Raw genomic sequence first — 22,082 nt, 5'->3', positions numbered from 1 at the left:
AACCTGACATCTTTCTTTTCCTCCCTTCAGTAGATGCTCAGACCCACAGGGCCTCTCAGAGTCCATCACCTCTTGTCCACCTTCGGGATGGCTGTGGTTTCCAAACAACACCATGACATTTTGTATTTCTCTGATGGTATCTTCTCAGGCAGCCCCATAACCAACCTACTTCTTGAGTTACTGAGGATGACTCTGTGACTGGAAAGTTTACCTCTGGACTGTTTGGCAGTTTGGGAAACTGAGGCCCAAAAAAGAGAAGTAGCTGAGATTACCCAGCAAATTGGTGATGCTCTTAGAGAAACCAGGTGCCTCCAAAAAAAGACGTACTGTTCAAGTCATTCCAGTTCTGGAGGCTCGACTCACCGTGAAAGGGCAGTGGTGTCCCTGTGGGAGGTTGAGAGTGTAGCAGCCAAGAGCAAGACTGAAATTGCCTGGGCTTCTGTTTTAAGTACCACTTAAAACCCTAGGCACATTGCTTAAAACTCTGAGTCTCAGTTTCCTAATCTGTGAAATAGGGGGAAATAGGAGGATGGGGTTGTTGTGAGGATGAAATGAGATTATACATATAAAGTGCTGAGAACAGTGCCTGGCACACATAGTAAGTGCCCAACAAATGGAAACCTTGCCACTATTGTTTTTATGATCATCTTGTCATCCTTCTATAAATATGTTGAGGGTGTCTCGTCCTCATTTTTATACCAGACTCATCTTCACCTTTTGGGTTGGAGATGTGGGCTGAATGCTTTTCTCCTGTTCTGTATGTTAACTGACTCTTAATGAGGTGGAAAGACCGGGGGAAGAAGATGAGGAAAGGCATGGGAGGGGAGGAAGGAAGGAAGGAAGGGAGGGAGGGAGGGAGGAGGGAGGGAGGGAGGGAGGAAGGAAAGATGGAAGGAAGGAAGGGAGGGAGGGAGGGAGGAAGGAAGGAAAGATGGAAGGAAGGAAAGATGGAAGGAAGGAGGGGACTTGGGAAAATAGGTCCATGAGAAAAGGAGAATCAGGTTCTAAACCCAGTCACGTTTCCTAATAGTTGTTGGGATGGGAAGAAAAATAGACCTCCTTTAAGCAGTGTGGAGGTTTTGCTATCCTTTGTCATTATCCTGGGATGTAGAGGTTATGAGGGCAGATTTAGGTATTTCTAGAGTGCATTCACCTTTCAGTTTTGGTCTTGAGTTTTCAAGACAGTTCTACCTTTTCCAGCAGAGAATTTAAATTTGGAGACATGACCAGCCTCTTGGTTAGCCTGGCTTTGTTCTGTCTTTATTAAAAGGTTTACAAGCATGTGCCTCCAAAAGCAGCAGGCCTGGGACCGTTTTCCCAGGGGGCTGCCAAGAGAAATTGGGGTGACTCTCAACCTTGTGGCAGGTTAAATGAGACTCAGTGCTTCTTTGTTTGGCTTGATGTCCCTTAGAAGGGCGGCCCAGAGATCATTTGGTCTGCAGGGTGTTTGCTTCTGCAGGCTGATTTTAACCAACTCTGACAGGAGGGCAGAGGTCTCCAAGCGAGGTCAGGACCACAAATCCCATCCCAGCAGGTGCATGATGGGGAGACAGCGCCCTCCAGATGACCTTCAAGTTCCCATTGATTTCCCATCAAGCAGTGCTTCCCCACCCGCACGCTGCTCCTGCCTCTGCCACTACCGGTGGGCTTGGGGCTCTGGAAGAGGACATGGGTCAGCTCTCTGAGAACGTACATGCAGAGGAGGTTAATTCAGAGACAGGCCCTTTCAGGGAACTGGAGTAAGTTACTCTGGGGACCACTTCTGGCCACCACTAGTTTATGGTGCCAGTATCAGTCCTGGAAAGTCCTTTTTGGGCATAGAAAGGAGTGGCTGATACCATGAGTGCCAGCATTTATCCACTTGGTCCCACTTCTCTCCAGGCTTTGGGTTGTATAGGTGGCGTTGTGGGGTCATGAGCAGGATTTGGGTATGGACAGTAGACTTTGTCCCTTACCCACTGTCACGGGTGTGTGAGAGGGTCGGAAGTGAGAAGGTGGCGGTGTGATTCTCATCGCCTGTGCTGGGGGCACAGTCCTCTTCTGAGCACTGACCTTCTTGCCCTCTGGAAGGCTGGCCTTCCATACCTCCAAACTCTCTGCTGCAGGTTGGCCTGGATCTTTCATTTATTTGTTCAGTGTTATCTGACGAGCATTTCCTATGTGCCAAATCCTGTGTTAGGTGTAGGGGATGCAGTTATCAGGGAGATAAAGGCCCTTCTCGCCGAGTTCACAATTTTGTTACGTAGAGGTGATCAGCAGGCCAAGAGAAAGCAGAGACTTTTTAATATTTTTATTTTTTTAAATTTATTTATTTTATTTATCTTGGCTGCGTTGGGTCTTCCCTGCTGCGTGCATGCCCTCTCTAGTTGCGGCGAGCGGGGGCCACCCCTCGCCGCGGCGCATGGGCCTCTCATCGTGGTGGCCTCTCTTGTTGTGGAACACGGGCTCCAGGCATGCGGGCTTCAGTAGTTGTGGCTCGCGGGCTCCAGAGCGCAGGCTCAGCAGTTGTGGCGCACGGGCTTCGTTGCTCCGTGGCATGTGGGATCCTCCCGGACCGGGGCTCGAACCCGCGTCCCCCGCATCGACAGGCGGATTCCCAACCACTGAGCCACCAGGGAAGCCCCAGAGACTTTTTTAGAGTGGTAAATAGTATGGAAAACATAAAGTAGGATATGAGATAGTAAAGGCTAGAGCAGGAGTGGAGTAGGTTGGGCTACCCTCGATTCAGTGAGTGAAAAAAGACTTCTTTGAAGAGAAGCCAGCCATGAGAAGAATATCTGGGAGAAATGTATACCAGGAACAGGGAATAGCATGTGCAAATCCTGAGATGAGATGATTTTAGTTTATTAGAGGGACAGAAAGAAGTGCGGTGAGGATGGAGTCCAGTAGGGAAGGCGGGTAGGAGACAAGATGAAGTAGGAAAAGCGGGCACAGCCAGATAGTCTGGGGGCCTGTAGCCACGGGAAGGAGGTCAAATTATATTCTAAGTGCAATGAAAGCCATTGGGGGGATGTAAGGAGGAGAATGTCATGATCTGATTTCCATTTTAAAAAGATTCCTTGGACTGCTGCATCGAGAACTGACTACAGAGGATGTGTTCTTTGTGGCTGTGTTTTAAATGCCAGACCAATATTCCCTTTACTGGGGAGGGCAGCACTGAGGCTCTTATTTTCCAGCAGCAAAGATGGGGTCTAAGGATGTGTTTGTCCGAGAATTGTCTCTAATCCATGGGCTGCGTCTCGTGGCCATCACACTCGGGGGACAGCATACTGGTGTCCAGCACATAGCTGGGATTTCAGAAAGGACTTAGTCTATGAACCAGGGAAACTAAAAATACTTAATCAATGACGTTTCTGTGATGGGTGTGTGTTTTCTTTCTAGGTATGCTTCACCCTAGATAAAGCAATTCCCCCCCCCAACTTTTGAAAGTTGGTTGCATTCTACACATTCTTTAGCCTCTGGAGGAGAGATTTATTTTGTCAAGTCTGGATGCCATTTGAAAGGCAAACCTTGGATACAAGAAAAGCTACAGTCTTCCTCCCCCGCAGAGCATCTCCCTTTTCTCACTCCCCTTCCCCCATTCTCCCGTTATTTACTGGGAGGAATCACACTGCTTTTCTCCTACCTCTAGTCTCCTGTCCTTGGCTGCCCCTTGACTTCAACCCCAAGTTGCGTATGTCATCAGAACACCCAGTGGCTGCTCAGAAATCATGGCCAGGTTCAATATAAATTCCGTCTTGCTTAGGCAGCTTTGCATAATAAGTCCCTGAAAAATCTTCACCAGAGCAGATGCCGGAAAAGGGATTTATTGGGTCTAGCGGGCCTGAATGTCAGACTGAGCGGCACTTCAAGTCATGACAGGAGTTTTAGGGTTCAAGTTCTTCGTTTGACTTGGCTTTTGCAAGGCGATACCCTCGTTCCCCAGGTGCCTTTCCTGTGATGTTAGGAAGGTCAGAGTTGCCTCCAGAGTGACCGCCCTAAGGAAGTCAGGATCTCCGTACGGTTGCCTTGACCAGGCCTTGTGGATGTTTTGTGAGAGATGCGGACTTCTGTGGGACTCGTCTGCTGCAGGTGAGTGCTGCCCGGTTAATCCATGTCTGCTGCCCGAAAAAAACTTCCCACAGGAACAGAGCAAGCTGAGTTAAAGTCAGTTAACCAGGCTTTCCTGCTCTGCTGTTACAACATGGCTGAAGAGCATCACAGGGCTCTCTTGTTCTTGCCCTTGCTTTGGAGTTTGGGGGAGCTGTCCTTCAATCAGTGAGTCTCATATTTCTCAGAATCCCTGGGGGAATCTGTCAAGAATCCAGATGTCTGGATCACAGGCACACCTCCAGCATCCGAATTTCACAATGCCACCCCACCCTCCTGCCCGCATTGATTCTGATACAAACCAAAGTTTGAGAACCTCTGCCCTAGATCCTTCTTCTGGAAGGTGGGGCGACGGCATTCTTGATAAGCACAGAAGGGGTGTTTCCCGCCTCAGCAGAAGAGGAGCAAGTCTTCCTGGGGTGACCTGATGACAGCACAGCACAATATTCGGTGAGCTTCTTATAGAGTTCACAGAAGAGGAATGTTAGTTCTGCATCTTGGCGTGAGTACTGTAGATGGAGAAATACAATCTCAAGAGCTGAAGTGACCCTTTTTAAGATGATGAAGAGAAGTCAGTAGGATTTGAACTTATAGGATATCTGTTTTCAGATGCCTAATCCTGTGCTCTGGAGAAGCCACGTAACTTCAGGCTCACTTCATTATCATCTGGAGAAAGAAGGTCCTCAGCATCCCTCAACGGTGAAGCGTCCATGAGTTTGCTAAGGATGGCGTGACATTTCAAACAAGCAATCTGTATTCATCACAGGCTTCTACGTTCTCAGCACTGTGCTGGGTGGGGTAGCACAGAAGTATATAACTCTTAGTCCCTGTCTTCAAGATGTTTATCATCTAGTTGCGTGGGGAGGGAGAAGGATGGTGGTAGAGACGGGCCAAACATGAGTGAGACAGTTAGGGAGCTCAGAGAGGCAGAGAGCAAGAACCATTGGCAGGAATAACTGGGGAAGCTTCCTGGAAGAGGTGGGACTCCAGCCAGCCCTTGAACAGGGTAAGGTCAACCAGGCCAAGGAGGGGAGGCAAGAATTCCCGACTCGGGGTGGGGGGGGTCTGAGTAAAGTATTTTGTTGGGGTCCAGGGAAGGCCTGTCTGCTTCATATACACAGGAAGTTCAGATAAGGATTCATTCATTCATTCTCTCAATCCTTCATCATCAACCCAACACAGCAAGCTCTGCTGGGCTTGGGGATAGAGCAGCAAACAAGCCAGATGTGGTTTCTGCACCTGGGGCAGGCTTTAGACTCCTGAGATCGTCGTGCAGCATCTACTCTGCTCTCCTTGATGCCTGAGGTTGGCCTCACCACCCTACTGCCTAATGTCTTGGGTTGGAGGTTTGTGTGGGTACCTGACAACCTCAAAGATACTGTTGTGTGTGTGTGTGTCCCATGGAGGGCATTAGCCTGCTTAGGCAGAGGGTCAAGTCATAAAGTGGCAGAAAACACTGCTCTCTGAAGGAAGGAGAGAGGAATCATCACTGATGACAGGCATTTACCTCTGTGAGTCAGAGGTTCTCATTTAATTATCTTGGAGCTGAAGTAGGAGCTATGTACCCAGATTGTGGGAAGGAGAATTTAGGCTCAGGGAGAGGAAGTAACTTGCCCCAGGTTTGTGTAGCCAGTAAGCAGTGGAGCTAGACTCAGATCTGCCTGATTCCAAGTCTCTGTTCTACCTCAATACCAAGACTCTCCAAGGGCCTTAACAGCTCAGTAGAAGAATGTGGCAGTATTGGGAGCCATCTTGGCTTCTGTATTGAGGAAGGCAAGATTGAAAATGGGGTTCGAGGGAGACTTCTTTTTGTCAGCTGGGTAGGAGAAGAGCTATAGTGATTGCAGTCAGGAGACCGCTGCCATAACAGGGGCCGGGTGCTGAGGACTAAGTGGAAGTGCCTGCAAACATTCTTTTAATATTTTTTTTTAAGTTGCAAGTAGACAGTCATGTAATCTAAATCACCAACCTATATGTGCGAAAAACTCAGAAGACCATGCATGCACCATATGCTTTACTGCTCTGATTGAAACTCCTACCATAAGTGAGTGGTATAGGAGTTGTTGAAAGCAATTCAACAAAGAATTATTGGGCACTGACTGTGTGCTGGGCTCTGTGCTAGATGCTGGAGGTGAACCGGTAAAAAAGCCAGGTATGCAGGGCTGCTGGGTTACACTGGTCCAGTACGCTTCACACTGGAGTTTATATGACAGGCACGCCTGGTGTGGTTTCGTGTAAAATCTGAATGGCTGTGTGCAGTGGCCCTGCAGATGTGGTCCCTGCCCTCATGGAGTTTGTAGTCTAGTAGGGAAGACAAATGTTAAACATTGAGTTGAGTTAAAATTGCCATTGTTAATATTATTATTGTTGTCTTTGTTGGAAGAGGACAGGATGAGGAGGAAGGGGATTGAATCTCTCTCTGAAAATCCTCTATATCCCTTCCTATTCTATATAAGAAACACTGTCTTAGCTGGGGCTGCTATAACAAAATAACCATGGGCTGGGTGGCTTAAACAATGGACATTTATTTCTCACCATTCTGGTGGCTGGGGTGTCTGAGATCAGTGTGGCAGCATGGTCTAGGTGAGGTCTGGTAAGGGCCCTCTTCTTGGGTCACAGGTAATTGCCTTCTTGCTATGTCCTCACATGGCAGAGAGAGAGAGAGAGAGAGAGAGAGAAAGAGAGAGACAGAGACAGAGAGGGAGGGAGAGGGAGAGAGAGTGATAATCCCATCATGGGTAGGTCTAGTCTCATGACCTAATTACCTCCCAAAGGTCCCGTCTCCAAGTACCATCCATTATGGGGTTAGGGCTTCAACACGTGAATTTCAGGGGTGGGGGGGATGCAATTCAGTCCATAGCAAACACTAAACTTGGTTTTCTTTCAAGGGCAGCTTGAGGAACTGTATAACTGTGAGAAAAATGAAAAGGTTCCCCCACCTTGCCGAATATTGCCCCCTGCTTGCTAATTATTACAAAACACGCCACAAATGGGAGATGGCTTTCCGTGCCACAGGTAGAGTTAAACGTGTTTAAATGCAAACAGGGGGAAGTTAGCAAATTGGTGTAGATGAGTTTTAATGTGTGTGTGTGGGCCGTTGTGGAAGTTCGGCAGCTGAGTGAGACAGCAGGAAAGCCAGGTGCCCACAGAGAAGAGGGGCCGATGGGGGAAGGCAGGGCCAGCAATCTGCCACAGGCCTGAGCTCCTCTTTATCTCTGCTTATCTCTGTTTATGAACACAAATAGCTGTGATGGGCCAAGGTCCTGTTTTTACAGCTGGAAGGGACCTGTGGCCACGGGGTGGGAAAGGAGAGAATGGGAGAGCTCCCCGAGACATGAAAGAATTCAGTGCCAGCTGGGCTGAAGGATAGGGGAGGGTCAAGGACACGGTGCTGGGGAGAGACACAGCAGGGTTCCCTCAGGTCCCCGCTCCCACCCCTGTGGAGACTGGGGAGGGAGCAGGCTCTGGCAAGCCGTGAAGAATTCACTCTTGGACACATGTATGAGGTAGGGCAGGACACTTGTCCTTGGGTCAGAACATGGGACCACAGGGACAATGAAGGGGGAGGGGCCCTAGGTGTCTGGGTTGGGGGTCGGAGCTGGGAGTCTGTTCGGCGCAGTGGACATGGAATCTAAGAGAACAGGCAAGGTCTCGAGAGAGGGAGGTGGAAATGTGAGGAAGAGGAGCTGGGCGTCTTGGAGAGGGTGTGACAGGCTCTGAAAATCACACGTGGAGCTTAGTTGGCAGTCATTTGGGAGAAGTCTTATTTTTTCCACTCTGAATCCTCTTTGGTGCCTAGAATCCATTTCTCCACAGATATGCTCAAGGAGGGCCCCTGGAAAGCTCTCAGAGCTAGGATGGCTCTGTCACTCCAGAAGGGATCGCTAAGGATCCCACAAAACCCCTCACAAAAGCTCCAGAACGGGGCAGCCAGCACTGCTCCAAGCAGCAGGCCGAGAGGGCCTCCTGCTCTGGCAGAGCCCAGCAGTTTTTTCCCCTGCCTTTCCTACTTCTGATCGCAGCCTTGAGTAGCCTGGAGTCAGCTGTTGATGAGACCATCATTCTACTCTGCCTTGTGCCGGCTTCTCTGAGCCCAAGACATCTATCACCCTGCGGAAAATCTAGCCCCCTTGGTTTGATGCAGACAGGTGATGGCTGAGGCTGGGCCGTGCCTGTCCCAGCCTGGGGCACACTGGTCACCACTGCACAAAATGATTCATTTGCTGCCAGCCTTTCCCAGCTTCCTCTGCCCCTCGCAGCTTTCTTTTTAAAAATATTTATTTATTTTTTATTTTGGCTGTGCTGGCTCTTAGCTGCGGCATGCGGACTCTTAGTTGTGGCATGCATGCGGGATCTAGTTCCCTGATTCGAGCCCCCTGCCCTGGGAGCGAGGAGTCTTAACCGCTGGACCACTAGGGAAGTCCCTGTGCCTTGCAACTTTAATGCAAATGTCACCCCTGGGATCCTATCAGTGTGGGATTTTTTTTTTTTTTTTTTGCGGTACGCGGGCCTCTCACTGTTGTGGCCTCTCCCGTTGCGGAGCACAGGCTCCGGACGCGCAGGCTCAGTGGCCATGGCTCATGGGCCCAGCCGCTCCGCGGCATGTGGGATCCTCCCGCACCGGGGCACGAGCCCGTGTCCCCTGCATCGGCAGGCGGACTCTCAACCACTGCGCCACCAGGGAAGCCCCAATGTGGGATTTTTAAAAAAGAAATACCATATGGGGAGAGGAGAGATAAATTACGGGTTTGGGGTTAACATATACATACTACTATATATAAAATAGGTAAACAACAAGGACCTACTGTATAGCACAGGGAACTATACTCAATATCTTATAATAACCTATAATGGAAAAGAATCTGAAAAAGTATATATATATATGTATGTATAACTGAATCACTTTGCTGTACTCTTGAAATTAACACAACATTGTAAATCAACTATACTTCAATAAAAAAAACGAAATACCACATTGAAAAGGACATTTGTCCCCTCTCCTGTTTAAATTGCTTTCCATGGGTTAGGGAGACCTGGCCATTGATTTTCTTCTAGAGAACAGAGCAAGCCCTGTGAAGCTTTTGGCTAATTAACTTTTGGAGAAGTGCAGCTTGAATTTATCAGAGGATGAAGTCTCCTTTCTCCTCACATATCTTTAAACTTTTGTTTCCAAATCGCTGCCAATGCCTGGCCTGTTTAAAAGTGACTTCCCTGGAGACGATGGCAGAGGGTGAAGGCTGTCACATTTCTGTAGCTTCAGTCTTTAATACGGTTGTTCCAGTCCTCAGAAAATCTCTCCTGTTTACATAAGGGAGGTATCATTCACACAAAGATTACATTTAAAAATACACATTTCCCCGCAGCATGTCTGTTACTAATAACATTGCATGTTATGAAAGTGGAAAGTATTTAAGATGAAATTAATTTTCACCCAGTGAGCCACTTTGTTTGACTTTTTCGTTCCATTCAGTATGGGGCATGGACTTGGCCAAATGCACTTCTCATTTTCAGCAAGTTCACTGTCTTGTTTCTCTTTTTGGGATTGAAGCTGTTGGAAGTGAGTTCCAGGCATATCGAGAAAAGTCTGATTTGAGATCCTATTGCAGATTTCTTTTGTACTGGCTTCCAGGAGTTAGTTTTGAAAATGGAAACCCACTTCTCTCCAGTTGATGAGTTTTATTTTTTATTTTTTTGAAGCCATCTTTATTTTATTTATTTATTTTTTAACATCTTTATTGGAGTATAATTGCTTTACAATGGTGTGTTAGTTTCTGCTTTATAACAAAGTGAATCAGTTATACATATACATATGTCCCCATATCTCTTCCCTCTTGCATCTGCCTCCCTCCCACCCTCCCTATCCCACCCCTCTAGATGGTCACAAAGCATGGAGCTGATCTCCCTGTGCTATGTGGCTGCTTCCCACTAGCTATCCAGTTGATGAGTTTTAGTGTACAGTTTTCTTCCTTCCTTCCCCTCCCTTCCTCCTTCCCTCCCTCCCTCCCTCCCTCTCTTCCTTCCTTCCTTCCTTCCTTCCCCTCCCTCCGTCCCTCCCTCCTTTTCTTCCATGGTTTCTCTTTAAGCAGAATTTTTGGAGTTGGAATAGTTAACATCTTTTTTGGCAGTCTGTCAAAATATCCTGGGAAACCAGATAACGGCTTCTCACATCGGACGCTCCTCTGTCGTGTGTTCTTGTCAGTTCTCATCCATGTGATGTGACTGGTCTCTGTTATGTGGAGGGAAGCTGGAGCCCCCAGGACACCCTGGACAGGCTGTGTGTCACCTTGCCTGGGCTGAGCTGCCCTCGACAGTTCTGTTACACTGAGCTGCATCGCCTTAGCAGAAGGAAGTATTTAAACTGGTGGGACACAGATGCGAACGCTTCGCAGGAAATGGTTCTTTATTTTTGATCAATCTCATGATCCTTGTTACTAACTTTGATTACATCAGCTTATGTGCAGTTCCATTTTATAGCATTTTCATGGGCTTTCATTCACCCTCCCCAATTCATTTCCAGCTGTGTGACTATTATAATTTGATTACAGTTAGGTTTTGTAACTGCTAGACACTTTCTGAGCTGTTATGCCGTCCTTGTGAGAAGGAAGATGCCCAGAGGTAAAAAAGGAGCAAAGGGCTTTTTTTTAGGAGGCATGTCCACAGATAGTTTCCAAAAGATGCCTCAGAAGCTTCAATGATTGTATCCTCCCAGAATAAGGAATTTGCTTTAAAATTTTTGGTAGAATCTGACCCATTGACTTTTAAAAAGGGGTAAGAAGACACATACTGTTTGAAAACACTTATATGTGTAATCTAAAAAATACAACAAACTAGTGAATATAACAAAAAAGAAGCAGACTCACAGATAAAGGAACAAACTAGTGGTTACCAGTGGGGAGAGGGAAGGGGGAGGGGCAAGATAGGGGTAGGGTATTAAGAGGTACAAACTATTAGATACAAAATAAGCTACAAGGATATACTGTACAATACAGGGAATATAGCCAATATCTTACGATAACTATAAATGGAATATAACCTTTAAAAATTGTGACTCACTATATATTGTACACCTGTAGCTTACAAAATATTGTACATCAACTACACTTCAATAAAAAAGTGAAAAAGAGTACAGAAGAATCCATTTAAATTTTTTCTTTCTTTACTGCTCTAAATATTTTGGTTAAGAAATATATTATTTTAGACTTAGACCCCTCCACCCCCCCCGCCCATTTTGGCATCCTTGGATCTACAGAGACCAAAAAAGAGGGACATTCATAATGTCCCTTCAAAATGATCTACTTGGGCTTCCCTGGTGGCGCAGTGGTTGAGAGTCTGCCTGCCGATGCAGGGGACACGGGTTCGTGCCCCGGTCTGGGAGGATCCCACGTGCCGCGGAGCGGCTGGGCCCGTGAGCCACGGCCGCTGAGCCTGCGCGTCCGGAGCCTGTGCTCCGCAACGGGAGAGGCCACAACAGTGAGAGGCCCGCGTACCGCAAAAAAAAAAAAAGAAAAAAAAGAGCTACTTGAGTCTCCCTTTTGGCTCTGCAATCCCTGAGGCTCCTCCTCTTCCTGCCTTTTCCTCACTCTCCTCGCTAAGAAGCTCTACTTTACCTGGTAGACATCATGTGATTACATCTGTAATTCCTTGGGCCATTATTTTTTTTAATTTTGTTTATTATTATTTATTTTTGGCTGCATTGGGTCTTTGTTGCCGCGCGGGCTTTCTCTAGTTGCAGCGAGCGGGGCCTTCTCTTCGTTGTGGTGCACAGGCTTCTCATCGCAGTGACTTCTCTTGTTGCCGAACGGGGGCTTCAGTAGTTGCAACATGCGGGCTCAGTAGTTGTGGCTCGCGGGCTCTAGAGCGCAGGCTCAGTAGTTGTGGCACACGGGCTTAGTTGCTCTGCGGTATGTGGGATCTTTCTGGACCAGGGCTCGAACTCGTGTCCCCTGCATTGGCAGGTGGATTCTTAACCACTGCACCACCAGGGAAGGCCCCTTGGGCCATTATTAACCTTTGCCATATGCCTATCTTTCATTTGTTAGGTATTTGATCTCATTGATTGTTTGTGTTTTAAGATTGATCAATTATAGAATGTTATATTTTTGGTTTTTGAAAAGGACATTATCTTAAAATTAGTAGCATCACCACATGTCCAAGGATACCAAAGATTCAGACACCTAAAATTTACTGTGCTTAATCAGATCACCACTCCAGCAAACCAGAAAGGTCTTTCTATTTGTGTATTAAACTCTGGGAATGGAATTATTTTGAGGTCAAAAATCAACTATTATTATTTCAAATGCTTCTTTTGTTTGTTTTCCATCAGAAAGTTATTTTTCTTTAAGTGTGTGGTTTTAAAAGATTGGTGCATGCCCTTCTTCACCTCCTTCCCCCATAATAGCTCTGCTTTTACAGGATGTTTCCTCTGACCTTCTAGTCTTTTCTATGGAGTGTTTCTCTTCTATTGTAATGGAAATCTTTGTATCTGTGCTGGTGGTTTGGGTTCAATCTAGAGTGCCTTTGTTGGTTACCACTGAGAAAAAAGTGTGGCTAATGGGGAATTTTAAGGGGCAGGGAGCTCTAGAAGTCTGGTGTCCTAGTAGATTCCATGCAGAAGGTTGTTCTAGAGCTACCTCCATTCTGGAGTGGAACCTCATGCTTCCTAGAACAGGGAAGTGTCACTTTTACTGGTGGTTTATTCTTGGGGTCCTCATTTCTTTGTTAAAGGGTTTCTAAGTTTCCTGGTGGATTTAGTACAGGAAATAGAATCTGTTGGAGACCCGACACTGAGTTGGATTCTGCTGCTTGGCAAAGCTCTTGCTACACATTGCCTTGGTCTTCATAACCGCAAAATCTTCCCTGGGAGGTGGGTGGGTGACTCCAGTTTCCTTCTGCGTGTGTTCTGGTTTTCCTTGGCCTCATTCCTCCTCTCTCTGTCTCCCGGCAGGCTCGGGGACCAGTTCTACAAGGAGGCCATTGAGCACTGCCGGAGTTATAACTCGCGCCTGTGCGCAGAGCGCAGTGTGCGTCTCCCGTTCCTGGACTCGCAGACCGGGGTGGCCCAGAATAACTGCTACATCTGGATGGAGAAGAGGCACCGAGGCCCAGGTGAGCCATGCCACCCCTGGGACTTGCACATGTTCAGGATCCCAGCCTGGATGCAGGCCGACTAGAGATTGTCTGGGAATCCCCGCAGCTTGGGTGGGCATGGGGGTGGCGCAAGCTGTACAGGGAGCCTAGGATGCTTTCAAGAAGCTCAACTGCTTCTATAACTCCAAGGCACTCCAAGGATGCTCCAAGGATGGTGTGGGACATTGAAGCCACATTGGCAGGGAGGGGCAGAGTGAAAGAAGTCAGGATGCTTAACCCAAAAAAGGGAGGACTGAGGCCATGACAGCCCTCTTCACCTTTTACCCTGTGTGTTGGTGTAGCTTAGTGGTTATAAGCTGGAAATCTGCAGTCAGATTTTGGTTTGAGGCTGAGCTTTGTCATCAAACCTATTGCCCTCAGGTTCCTCATCTGTAAAATGGGATAATAATTGTACCTACTTCAGGACTTTGTCAGGATTAAATGAAAATCTTCATAAAAAGCTCATAACTTGAATTTAGCACATAGTAAGTATGTGCTCCAAAAATGCTGGCTGTTATTGTTGATGTTATTATTATTACTATTACTGTGATACTAGTCGTCTAGGCTCCAGAGAACAGAAGAAAGACCAATGGGTGGAGATCAGGGAGGCAATTATAAGAATTCAGTTTTCTGGCTCTATAAGGGTATATTACAAAAATTTGTTTTTTTATTTTTATTTTTTTGTGGTATGCGGGCCTCTCACTGCTGTGGCCTCTCCCGTTGCGGAGCACAGGCTCCAGACGTGCAGGTTCAGCGTCCATGGCTCACGGGCCTAGCCGCTCTGCGGCATGTGGGATCTTCCCAGACTGGGGCGCGAACCCGTGTCCCCTGCATCGGCAGGCGGACTCTCAACCACTGCGCCACCAGGGAAGCCCTGTTTTTAATTTTTAAAGTTTTTTATTTTTGGCTGTGTTTTGGGTCTTTGTTGCTGTGCGCGGGCTCTTTCTGTTTGTGGCAAGTGGGGGCTACTCTTAGTTGCGGCAAGTGGGGGCTACTCTTAGTTGCGGTGCGCGGGCTTCTCATTGCAGTGGCCTCTCCTGCTGTGGATCAAGGGCTCCAGGTGCGTGGGCTTTAGTAGTTGTGGCCCATGCGCTCAGTAGTTGTGGTTTGTGGGCTCTAGAGCGCAGGCGCAGTAGTTGTGGCGTGCAGGTTTAGTTGCTCCGAGGCATGTGGGATCTTCCCAGACCAGGGCTCAAACCCATGTCCCCTGCATTGGCAGGTAGATTCTTAACAACTGTGCCACCAGGGAAGCCCTAAAATTTTTATTATGGAAAAGTTTCAAAGCCATACAGAAGTGGAGAGAATAGTAAAATGAATTTCTATGTACTTATCACACAGCCTCAACACCCAGTGATCAACTCATAGCCAATCATTTCATTTATACTCACCTCTCACTTTCCTCCTTGAACCCAGGTTATTTTGAAGCAAATCAAGACAGCATATTATTTCATCTGTAAATTTTTCAGTATGTATCTCTAAATGGTAAGAACATAAATAAACATACCAACCATAGCTATCAAAGCTCAAAGTTAAAAACAAGACATTAATAGCATCAAATATTTGTTCAACATTTATTTCCCCCTATAGTTGAAATCAGGATCCAAATAGGACTCCTACATTACAATTGGCTGATGTGTCTCTTAAGTCTCTTTAAATCTGTAGGTTTCTTTCTCTCTCTCTCTTTTTCTCTCGTTATTTGTGGAAGAAACTGGGTTGTTTGCACTGTAGGGTTTCCCAGCGTCTGGATTTTCTCACTGCATCCCCATGGTGTTTTTCCTGTGGATTGGTAAGAGCAGATTCAGGTTCAATTTTTTGGGCTGGAACAGTTCCTAAGTGGTGATGTGTACATTCATCAGGAGGTTCATGGGGTCTAGATATCACTCTTTTACTGATGTTAGCAGCCCTTGATGAAAATTGCCTAGATCCTTTATTCTATAAAGGGTTGCAAAATGGTGCATTCAATTCGAGGATATCATTATTTCTTCATTTATTAGCTCTACAGCATTTATAAAGAGAAATATCTCCTCATTAAAGTTTTGGTTATTGTGTGGTATTGTTCATATATGAAAGCATGGATAAATGATTTTTCCCCTTTATTTATCAGTTTTCAAAATAATGAGTTGGTTCCCTAGTATTCTCCAAAGGTGATCAATAAAGTTATTTTTATTATCTTAAGTACCATCATGAATTCACAGATTTATACATTTTGGCTACATTTTAATCCATTGCAACTATTATTATTGATGCTTAAATTGTCCCATCTTTGGACAGTAGGGGTTTTGTCCGGTGCTAGTGTTTTGAAACCGCCTAGTAGTTTCTCTAGCATCCTTGATATCCTAATATTGGGACAAATGTTTCAGGCTCATCTTGTACATGTCCTGCCCCAGACCTAGAATCAGCTATTTCTCTAAGAAACCCTGTTTCCTCTTTGTAGGAATATTATTTAGAGACCACAATCTGGTGGTGCTCATTGCTCCAGGGTTGGTTGTTGATTCTAGGACTTTGCAGTGAGCAGAACTAAGAAATATGATTTCTTGTTTCATTTTTCTTTTTTTCTCTTTTTAAGGGAAAATACATTATGAAATTTACTGGTATTTCCCATTCAATTCAGTTTTCGACAATTTTAACTATCTTAATTCTCTATCTCCTTTCTCCCACACCAAAAAAGGATACTGACTCTTAATGATACCAGCATAATTACTTATCTGCTTTATTCTGTGATAAACGCACAGCAATATCAGAATAAAATGAGACTACCAACAATAAGGTTACTTAAATGGTTTAAGTTTTTATTTCTTTCTTTGCAATTGTTTTTTTGTCCTTAGCGTATTTCCTATTAAGGTTGTAGAGTCAAATTACTGTGTTTTAAGGTCACTTAAAATAATTCCTCTGTGTGGTTGTACTACTAACTCAATACACAGTTGGATTTATTTGTTTCATTTTTGCTTTCACTTATTAGGTATTGCTGGGGGGTTTTTTTGTATTTTATGTAATTACATTTTTAAATTAACTTTTTACTTAGAAATAATTATAGATCCACAGGAAGTTGTAAATATAGTACAGAGAGATCACCTGTACCCTTCACCCAATTTCCCGTTATGGATATATCTTGTGTAACTATAGTATAATATCAAAACCAGAAAATTGACATGGGTGAAATGTGTGTGCATTGCTCTATGCCATTTTATCACATGTATAGATTTGTGGAACCACCACCACAATCAAGATACAAAACTATTCCATCACCACAAAGATCTCCCTCATCCTACCCCTTTATAGTCACACCCACCTCTTCCTCTCTTCATTTAAATCCTTTATCCTCTCGCATTATAACAACAGTATCTTAAATATTTCCTGTACGTACATTGGAAACCACATCAGACGTCTAATTCTTGCTTTAATTGTCAAACATAATTTAGAAAACTTAAGTGTCTGTTGTATTTACTCATATTTTTACTCTTTTGTTGTTGTTTCTTCCTTTCTGATGTTCCCAGATGCCTGCTTTTATAATTCCTTTCTGATTAAGTACTTTCTTTAGCCATTCTTTTTAAGTAGGTCTGATAGTAACAATTCTTAGTTTTCCTTCTTCTGAGAATGTCTTGATTTTTCCCCTCATTCCTTTTTTTTTTGGCCACACTGCACAGTATGCAGGATCTTATTTCCCTGACCAGGAATTGAACCTGTGCCCCCTGCAGTGGAAGCTCAGAGTCCTAACCTGGGCCTTACCTGAAGCGCCAGGGAATTCCACCCCTCATTCCTGAAGGATATTTTTATTTTATTTTATTTTATTTATTTATTTATTTATTGGGATATAGTTGTTTTACAATGTTGTGTTGGTTTCTACTGTACAGAGAAGTGAAGCAGGGTTCCCTGTGCTATACAGCAGGTTCTCATCTCAAGTGTTGATCTATTTTATATATATTAGTGTATATATGTTAATTCCAATCTCCCAATTCATCCCACCCCACCTTTCCCCCCTTGGTGTCCATACGTTTGTTCTCTACATCTATGTCTGTATTTCTGCCTTGCAAACTGGTTCATCTGTACCATTTTTCTAGATTCTACAAATATGCGTTAATATACGATATTTGTTTTTCTCTTTCTGACTGACTTCACTCTATATGTCAGTCTCTAGGTCCATCCACATCTCTACAAATGACCCAATTTAGTTCCTTTTTATGGCTGAGTAATATTCCATTGTATATATGTGCCCCATCTGAAGGATATTTTTTTGTTGGATATAAAATTCTGGGATGACAGTCCCTTTATTTTAGCACTTGAAAAATGTCTTGCCACTGCCTTTTGGCCTCAGTAGTCTGTGATGAGAAATCTGCTGTCATTCAAATGGTTTTCTCTTATAAGTGAGGTGTCATTTTTCTCTCACTGCTTTTGAGATTTTTTTGTTATTAGTTTTCAGAAATTTGATTTTGATGTCTTGGTGTAGATTTCTTTGAGTTTATCCTTGTCAGAATTCACTCAGCTTCTTGAATCTTATGTTTTTTGCCAAATTTGGAAAATTTTCAGCCGTTATTTCTTTGAATATATTTTCAGCCTCACTCTCTTTCCCTTCTCCTTCTGAGACTCCACTGGGAAAGAAAATTCTGGAACTCCAAAATGTTAGATCTTTTGTTATAGTCCCATAAGTCCCCCAGTCTCCCTTCTTTTCTCCTCCTCCTCCTCCTTCTTTTTTCCAATCTATTTTCTCTCAGTTGCTCAGATTGGAGGATTTCTATTATACACTCTTCAGATTCATTACTTCTTTCATCTATCCTCTACATTCTGCTGTTGAGCCCATTCATTGAGGGTTTGTTTTGTTTTTGTCATTAGTTCTTCTTTATATCTTCTATTTCTTTGTGGGACTTCATATTTTTTCATTTGTTTCAAGTGTTGATGATTGTTTGTTTGAAACATTTTTATGACAGCTACTTTAAAATCCTTGTCAGATAATTCTAACATTTGTGTCATTTCAGTGCTGGTACCTGTTGTATTTTCTCCTTCAAGTTGAGATTTTCCTGGTTCTTCATATGAGTGATTTTGATTGAATCCTGGACATTTTGGCTATAATACTATGAGACTCTAGATGTTATCTAAATCTTCTATTTTCACAGACCTCCTCTGACACTGTGCTGACCGGGGAAGAGAGGTGCCCCTTGTTACTGTCAGATGGATGTGGAAGTCCATGTTCCCCACTCGGTCTCTGTTGCCACCCTGGTGGGGGAGGAGTACCTCATTATTGCTGGGTGGGGGTTGGAATTTAAATTCCCCACTAAGCCTTCACCAATACCACCCTAGTTGGGAAGAGGAAGAGTGCCTCATTACTCTTCCCTGTGTGGGCTCCAGTGACACAATGGGGGGTCAGTTTGTCACTTGACCTTCTCTGACACTAACCCAGCAAGGATATTGGGATGCCCTGCTAGGCTGCCCCTTTCCTGGTCCTTTAGCTAGAGAGAGCAGGATTTCCTTTCTTTCCTTTTTTTTTCAATTTATTTATTTATTTTTGGCTGCGCTGGGTCTTTGTTGCTGCACACGGGCTTTCTCTAGTTGCAGTGAGCAGGGGCTACTCTTTGTTGTGGTGAGCAGGCTTCTCATTGCAGTGGCTTCTCTTGTTGCAGAGCATGGGCTCGAGGGCTCTCGGGCTTCAGTAGTTGTGGTGCACAGGTTTAGTTGCTCCATGGCATGTGGGATCTTCCTGGACTAGGGCTCAAACCCGTGTCTCCTGCATTGGCAGATGGATTCTTAACCACTGTACCACCAGGGAAGCCCTGAGAGCAGGATTTTCTTGGGGCTTTTTTTGTCTACATTTGTAGGTGTTTCTGGATTATCAGCTTTTCCAGAACTCAGTCTGGGATATATACAGCAAAAAGAATGCCCAGGGAACTCACCACCCTGTTGTTTCTTGGGTCTGAAAGTCCCTAGCTGGTCAGCCTCTCTACCTTTCAGTATCTTATTTTTGTTGTGTAAACAAAGTCTAAGAGTTTTAGTTGTACTTAGTGGGAGGAATATGGAAGAGTATATCTACTCTATCTTTCCAGAAGCAGAAGTCCCTGGGTTGCTTTTTCATTAAAAATGTTAACAGCTCTATTGAAGTATAACTGACATACAGTACTCTGCACATATTTAACATGTACAATTTGATAAGTTTTGACATCTGTATACCTGTGAAACTATCATCACAATCAATATAATGAATATATCCATGACTCCCAAAAGTTTTCTTGTGTCCCTTGTAATTCCTCCTTCCTGTTCTTCCTCCTACCTCTACCGTATATGTCTCCCAATCCCCAGGCATGCTTTCTATAGTGGAATCATATAATATGTACTTCTTTTTTTGGTGGCTGGTGGATGGGGTCTTGACTTCTTTCACTCAGAGTAATTATTTTGAGATCATCCATGTTCTAGCATGTATCAATGATTCATTTTTTTTATGCTGAGTAGTATTCCATTGTTTGGCTATATCACAGTTTATTCATTCATCTGTTGATGGACATTTGGATTTGTTTCCAGTTTTTGTCTATTTTAAATAAAGCTGCTGTGAACATTTGTGTATAATTCTTCATATGGACTTATAATTTCATTTCTCCTTGGTAAAGTACCTAGGAGTGTAACGGCTATATCATAAGGAAGGTATATATTTAACATTTTAAGAAACTGTCAGGCTGTTTTTCAAAGTGGTTGTACCATTTTATATCCATTCCAGCAATGTACGAGAGTTCCAGTCCCTCTGTATTCTCACTAACATTTGGTATGGTCAACTTTTTAAAGTTTTAGCCATTCCTATTGTTATATACTGGTATCTCATTGTGGTTTTACTTTGCATTTCCCTAATTAATGATGTTGGGCATCTTTACATGTGCTTATTTACTATCCATGTATATCCTTTGGTAAAATATTCAAATCTTTGGACCATTTTAAAATTGGGTTATTTGCTGGTTTTCTTATTAATGAGAATAGATACAAGACCTCTCCAAATTTGTCCTTCTTTTTTGAAGTTATTTCAGCTATTCTAGGTTCTTCGTACTTCCATAAGAATTTTATAATCAATTTGTCAATTTACAAAAAGTCTGCTGGGATTTTGGTTGACATTGTGTGGAGGTTTTTTTAAAAAAAAATATTTATTTATTTATTTTTGGCTGCACTGGGTCTTCGTTGCTATGCACAGGCTTTCTCTAGTGGTGGGAATAGGGGGCTACTCTTCACTGCGGTGCGTGGGCCTCCCATTGCGGTGGCTTCTCTTGTTGCGGAGCACAGGCTCTAGGCACGCAGGCCTGAGTAGCTGTGGCACTCAGGCTTGGTATTTGTGGCTCACGGGCTCTAGAGCGCAGGCTCAGCAGCTGTGGTGCACGGGCCCAGCTGCTCCGTGGCATGTGGGATCCTCCCGGACCAGGGCTTGAACCCGTGTCCCCTGCATTGGCAGGCAGACTCCCAACCACTGCACCACCAGGGAATCCCTTGTGTGGAGTTTATAGATCAACTTGGGGAAAACCGACAGTTCTCAATACTGAGTCATCCAACCCATGGATATAATATATCTTCCCATTTATTATTATCCCTTTTAAGTTTTCTCATCAATAATTTTTAATTTTCAATGTACAGTTCTTTCACATTTTTGTCAGATTTATCTCTAAGTACTTAATATTTTTATAATATTGTAAATGGATTTTTAAAAATTTAAATTTCTGATTTTTCTTTGCTAGTATACAGAAATACAATTATTATTATTATTATTAATTTTTCTGTGTGTGGTACACGGGCCTCTCACTGTTGTAGCCTCTCCCGTTGTGGAGCACAGGCTCCGGGCACGCAGGCTCAGTGGCCATGGCTCACAGGCCCAGCCGCTCTGCGGCATGTGGGATCTTCCCGGACCAGGGCACGAACCCATGTCCCCTGCATTGGCAGGCGGACTCTCAACCACTGCGCCACCAGGGAAGCCCAGAAATACAATTATTTTTTGTGTATTCACTTGACTCCTACAATCTTGCTGTACTCATTTATTAGTTCTAGAAGATTTCTCTAGATTCCACAGCATTTTCTACATAGTTGATTATTTTAGTGAATAAAGAAAACTTTTCAATATCTATGCGTTTTATTTATTTTACTTCTCTATTGCACTGGCTGGAATGTCCAGTACAATATTAAGTAAACATGGAAAGAGTGGACATGCTTATGTTTTTCCTGATCTTAAGGTGAAAGCATTCATTCTTTCATTATTAAGTATGATGTTAGGTGTAGGGTTTTTTTTTTTTTTTATTATTGCCACACTGCGTGGCATGCAGGATCTTAGTTACCCAACCAGGGATCAAACCCCTGCCCCCTGCAGTGGAAGTGCGGAGTCTTAACCAGTGGACTGCCAGGGAAGTCCCAGCTGTAGGATTTTTGTAGTTGCTCTTTATCAGATTGAGAATGCTCCTATTTCTAGTTTGACAGTTTTAAATCAGGATTGGATGTTGGTTTTTGTCAACTGATTTTGCTGAGTCTATTGAGATGATCATGTGGTTTTGCTTTTGTAGTTTGTTAATATGGTGAGTTACATTGATTTTTTTTTTAATTTATTTATTTTTATTTTTGGCTGTGTTGGGTCGTCATTGCTGCATGCGGACTTTCTCTAGTTGTGGCAAGTGAGGGCTACTCTTTGTTGTGGTGTGCAGGCTTCTCATTGAAGTGGCTTCTCTTGTTGTGGAGCACGGGCTCTAGGTGCGCAGGCTTCAGTAGTTGGTGGCATGCAGGCTCAGTAGTTGTGGCTCACGGGCTGTAGAGTGCAGGCTCAGTAGTTGTTGCGCATGGGCTTAGTTGCTCCGCGGCGTGTGGGATCTTCCCGGACCAGGGCTCAAACCCATGTCTCCTGCATTGGCAGCTGGATTCTTAACCAC

At 44.4% G+C, this 22,082-nt stretch overlaps 1 protein-coding gene across 3 annotated transcripts in view; it reads left to right on the top strand.

The window, feature by feature from the left end:
- Positions 1-22,082, top strand: part of DPF3 (double PHD fingers 3) — a gene marked incomplete at both ends in the record, with an annotated part of 264,076 nt that overhangs the window by 102,835 nt on the left and 139,159 nt on the right. For all 3 annotated transcript variants that reach the window (XM_079700937.1, XM_079700939.1, XM_079700938.1), the window contains one exon: positions 13,034-13,194. In XM_079700937.1, the coding sequence (XP_079557063.1) occupies positions 13,034-13,194 (161 nt within the window). The remainder of the gene's footprint in view (positions 1-13,033; positions 13,195-22,082) is intronic.

This window comes from Hyperoodon ampullatus, assembly GCF_949752795.1.
Source record: "Hyperoodon ampullatus genome assembly, chromosome: 3".
Classification (NCBI taxonomy): Eukaryota; Metazoa; Chordata; class Mammalia; order Artiodactyla; family Ziphiidae; genus Hyperoodon; species Hyperoodon ampullatus.
Note: the sequence above shows the minus strand (reverse complement) of the source record. Positions and strands in the feature narration are given on the sequence as shown.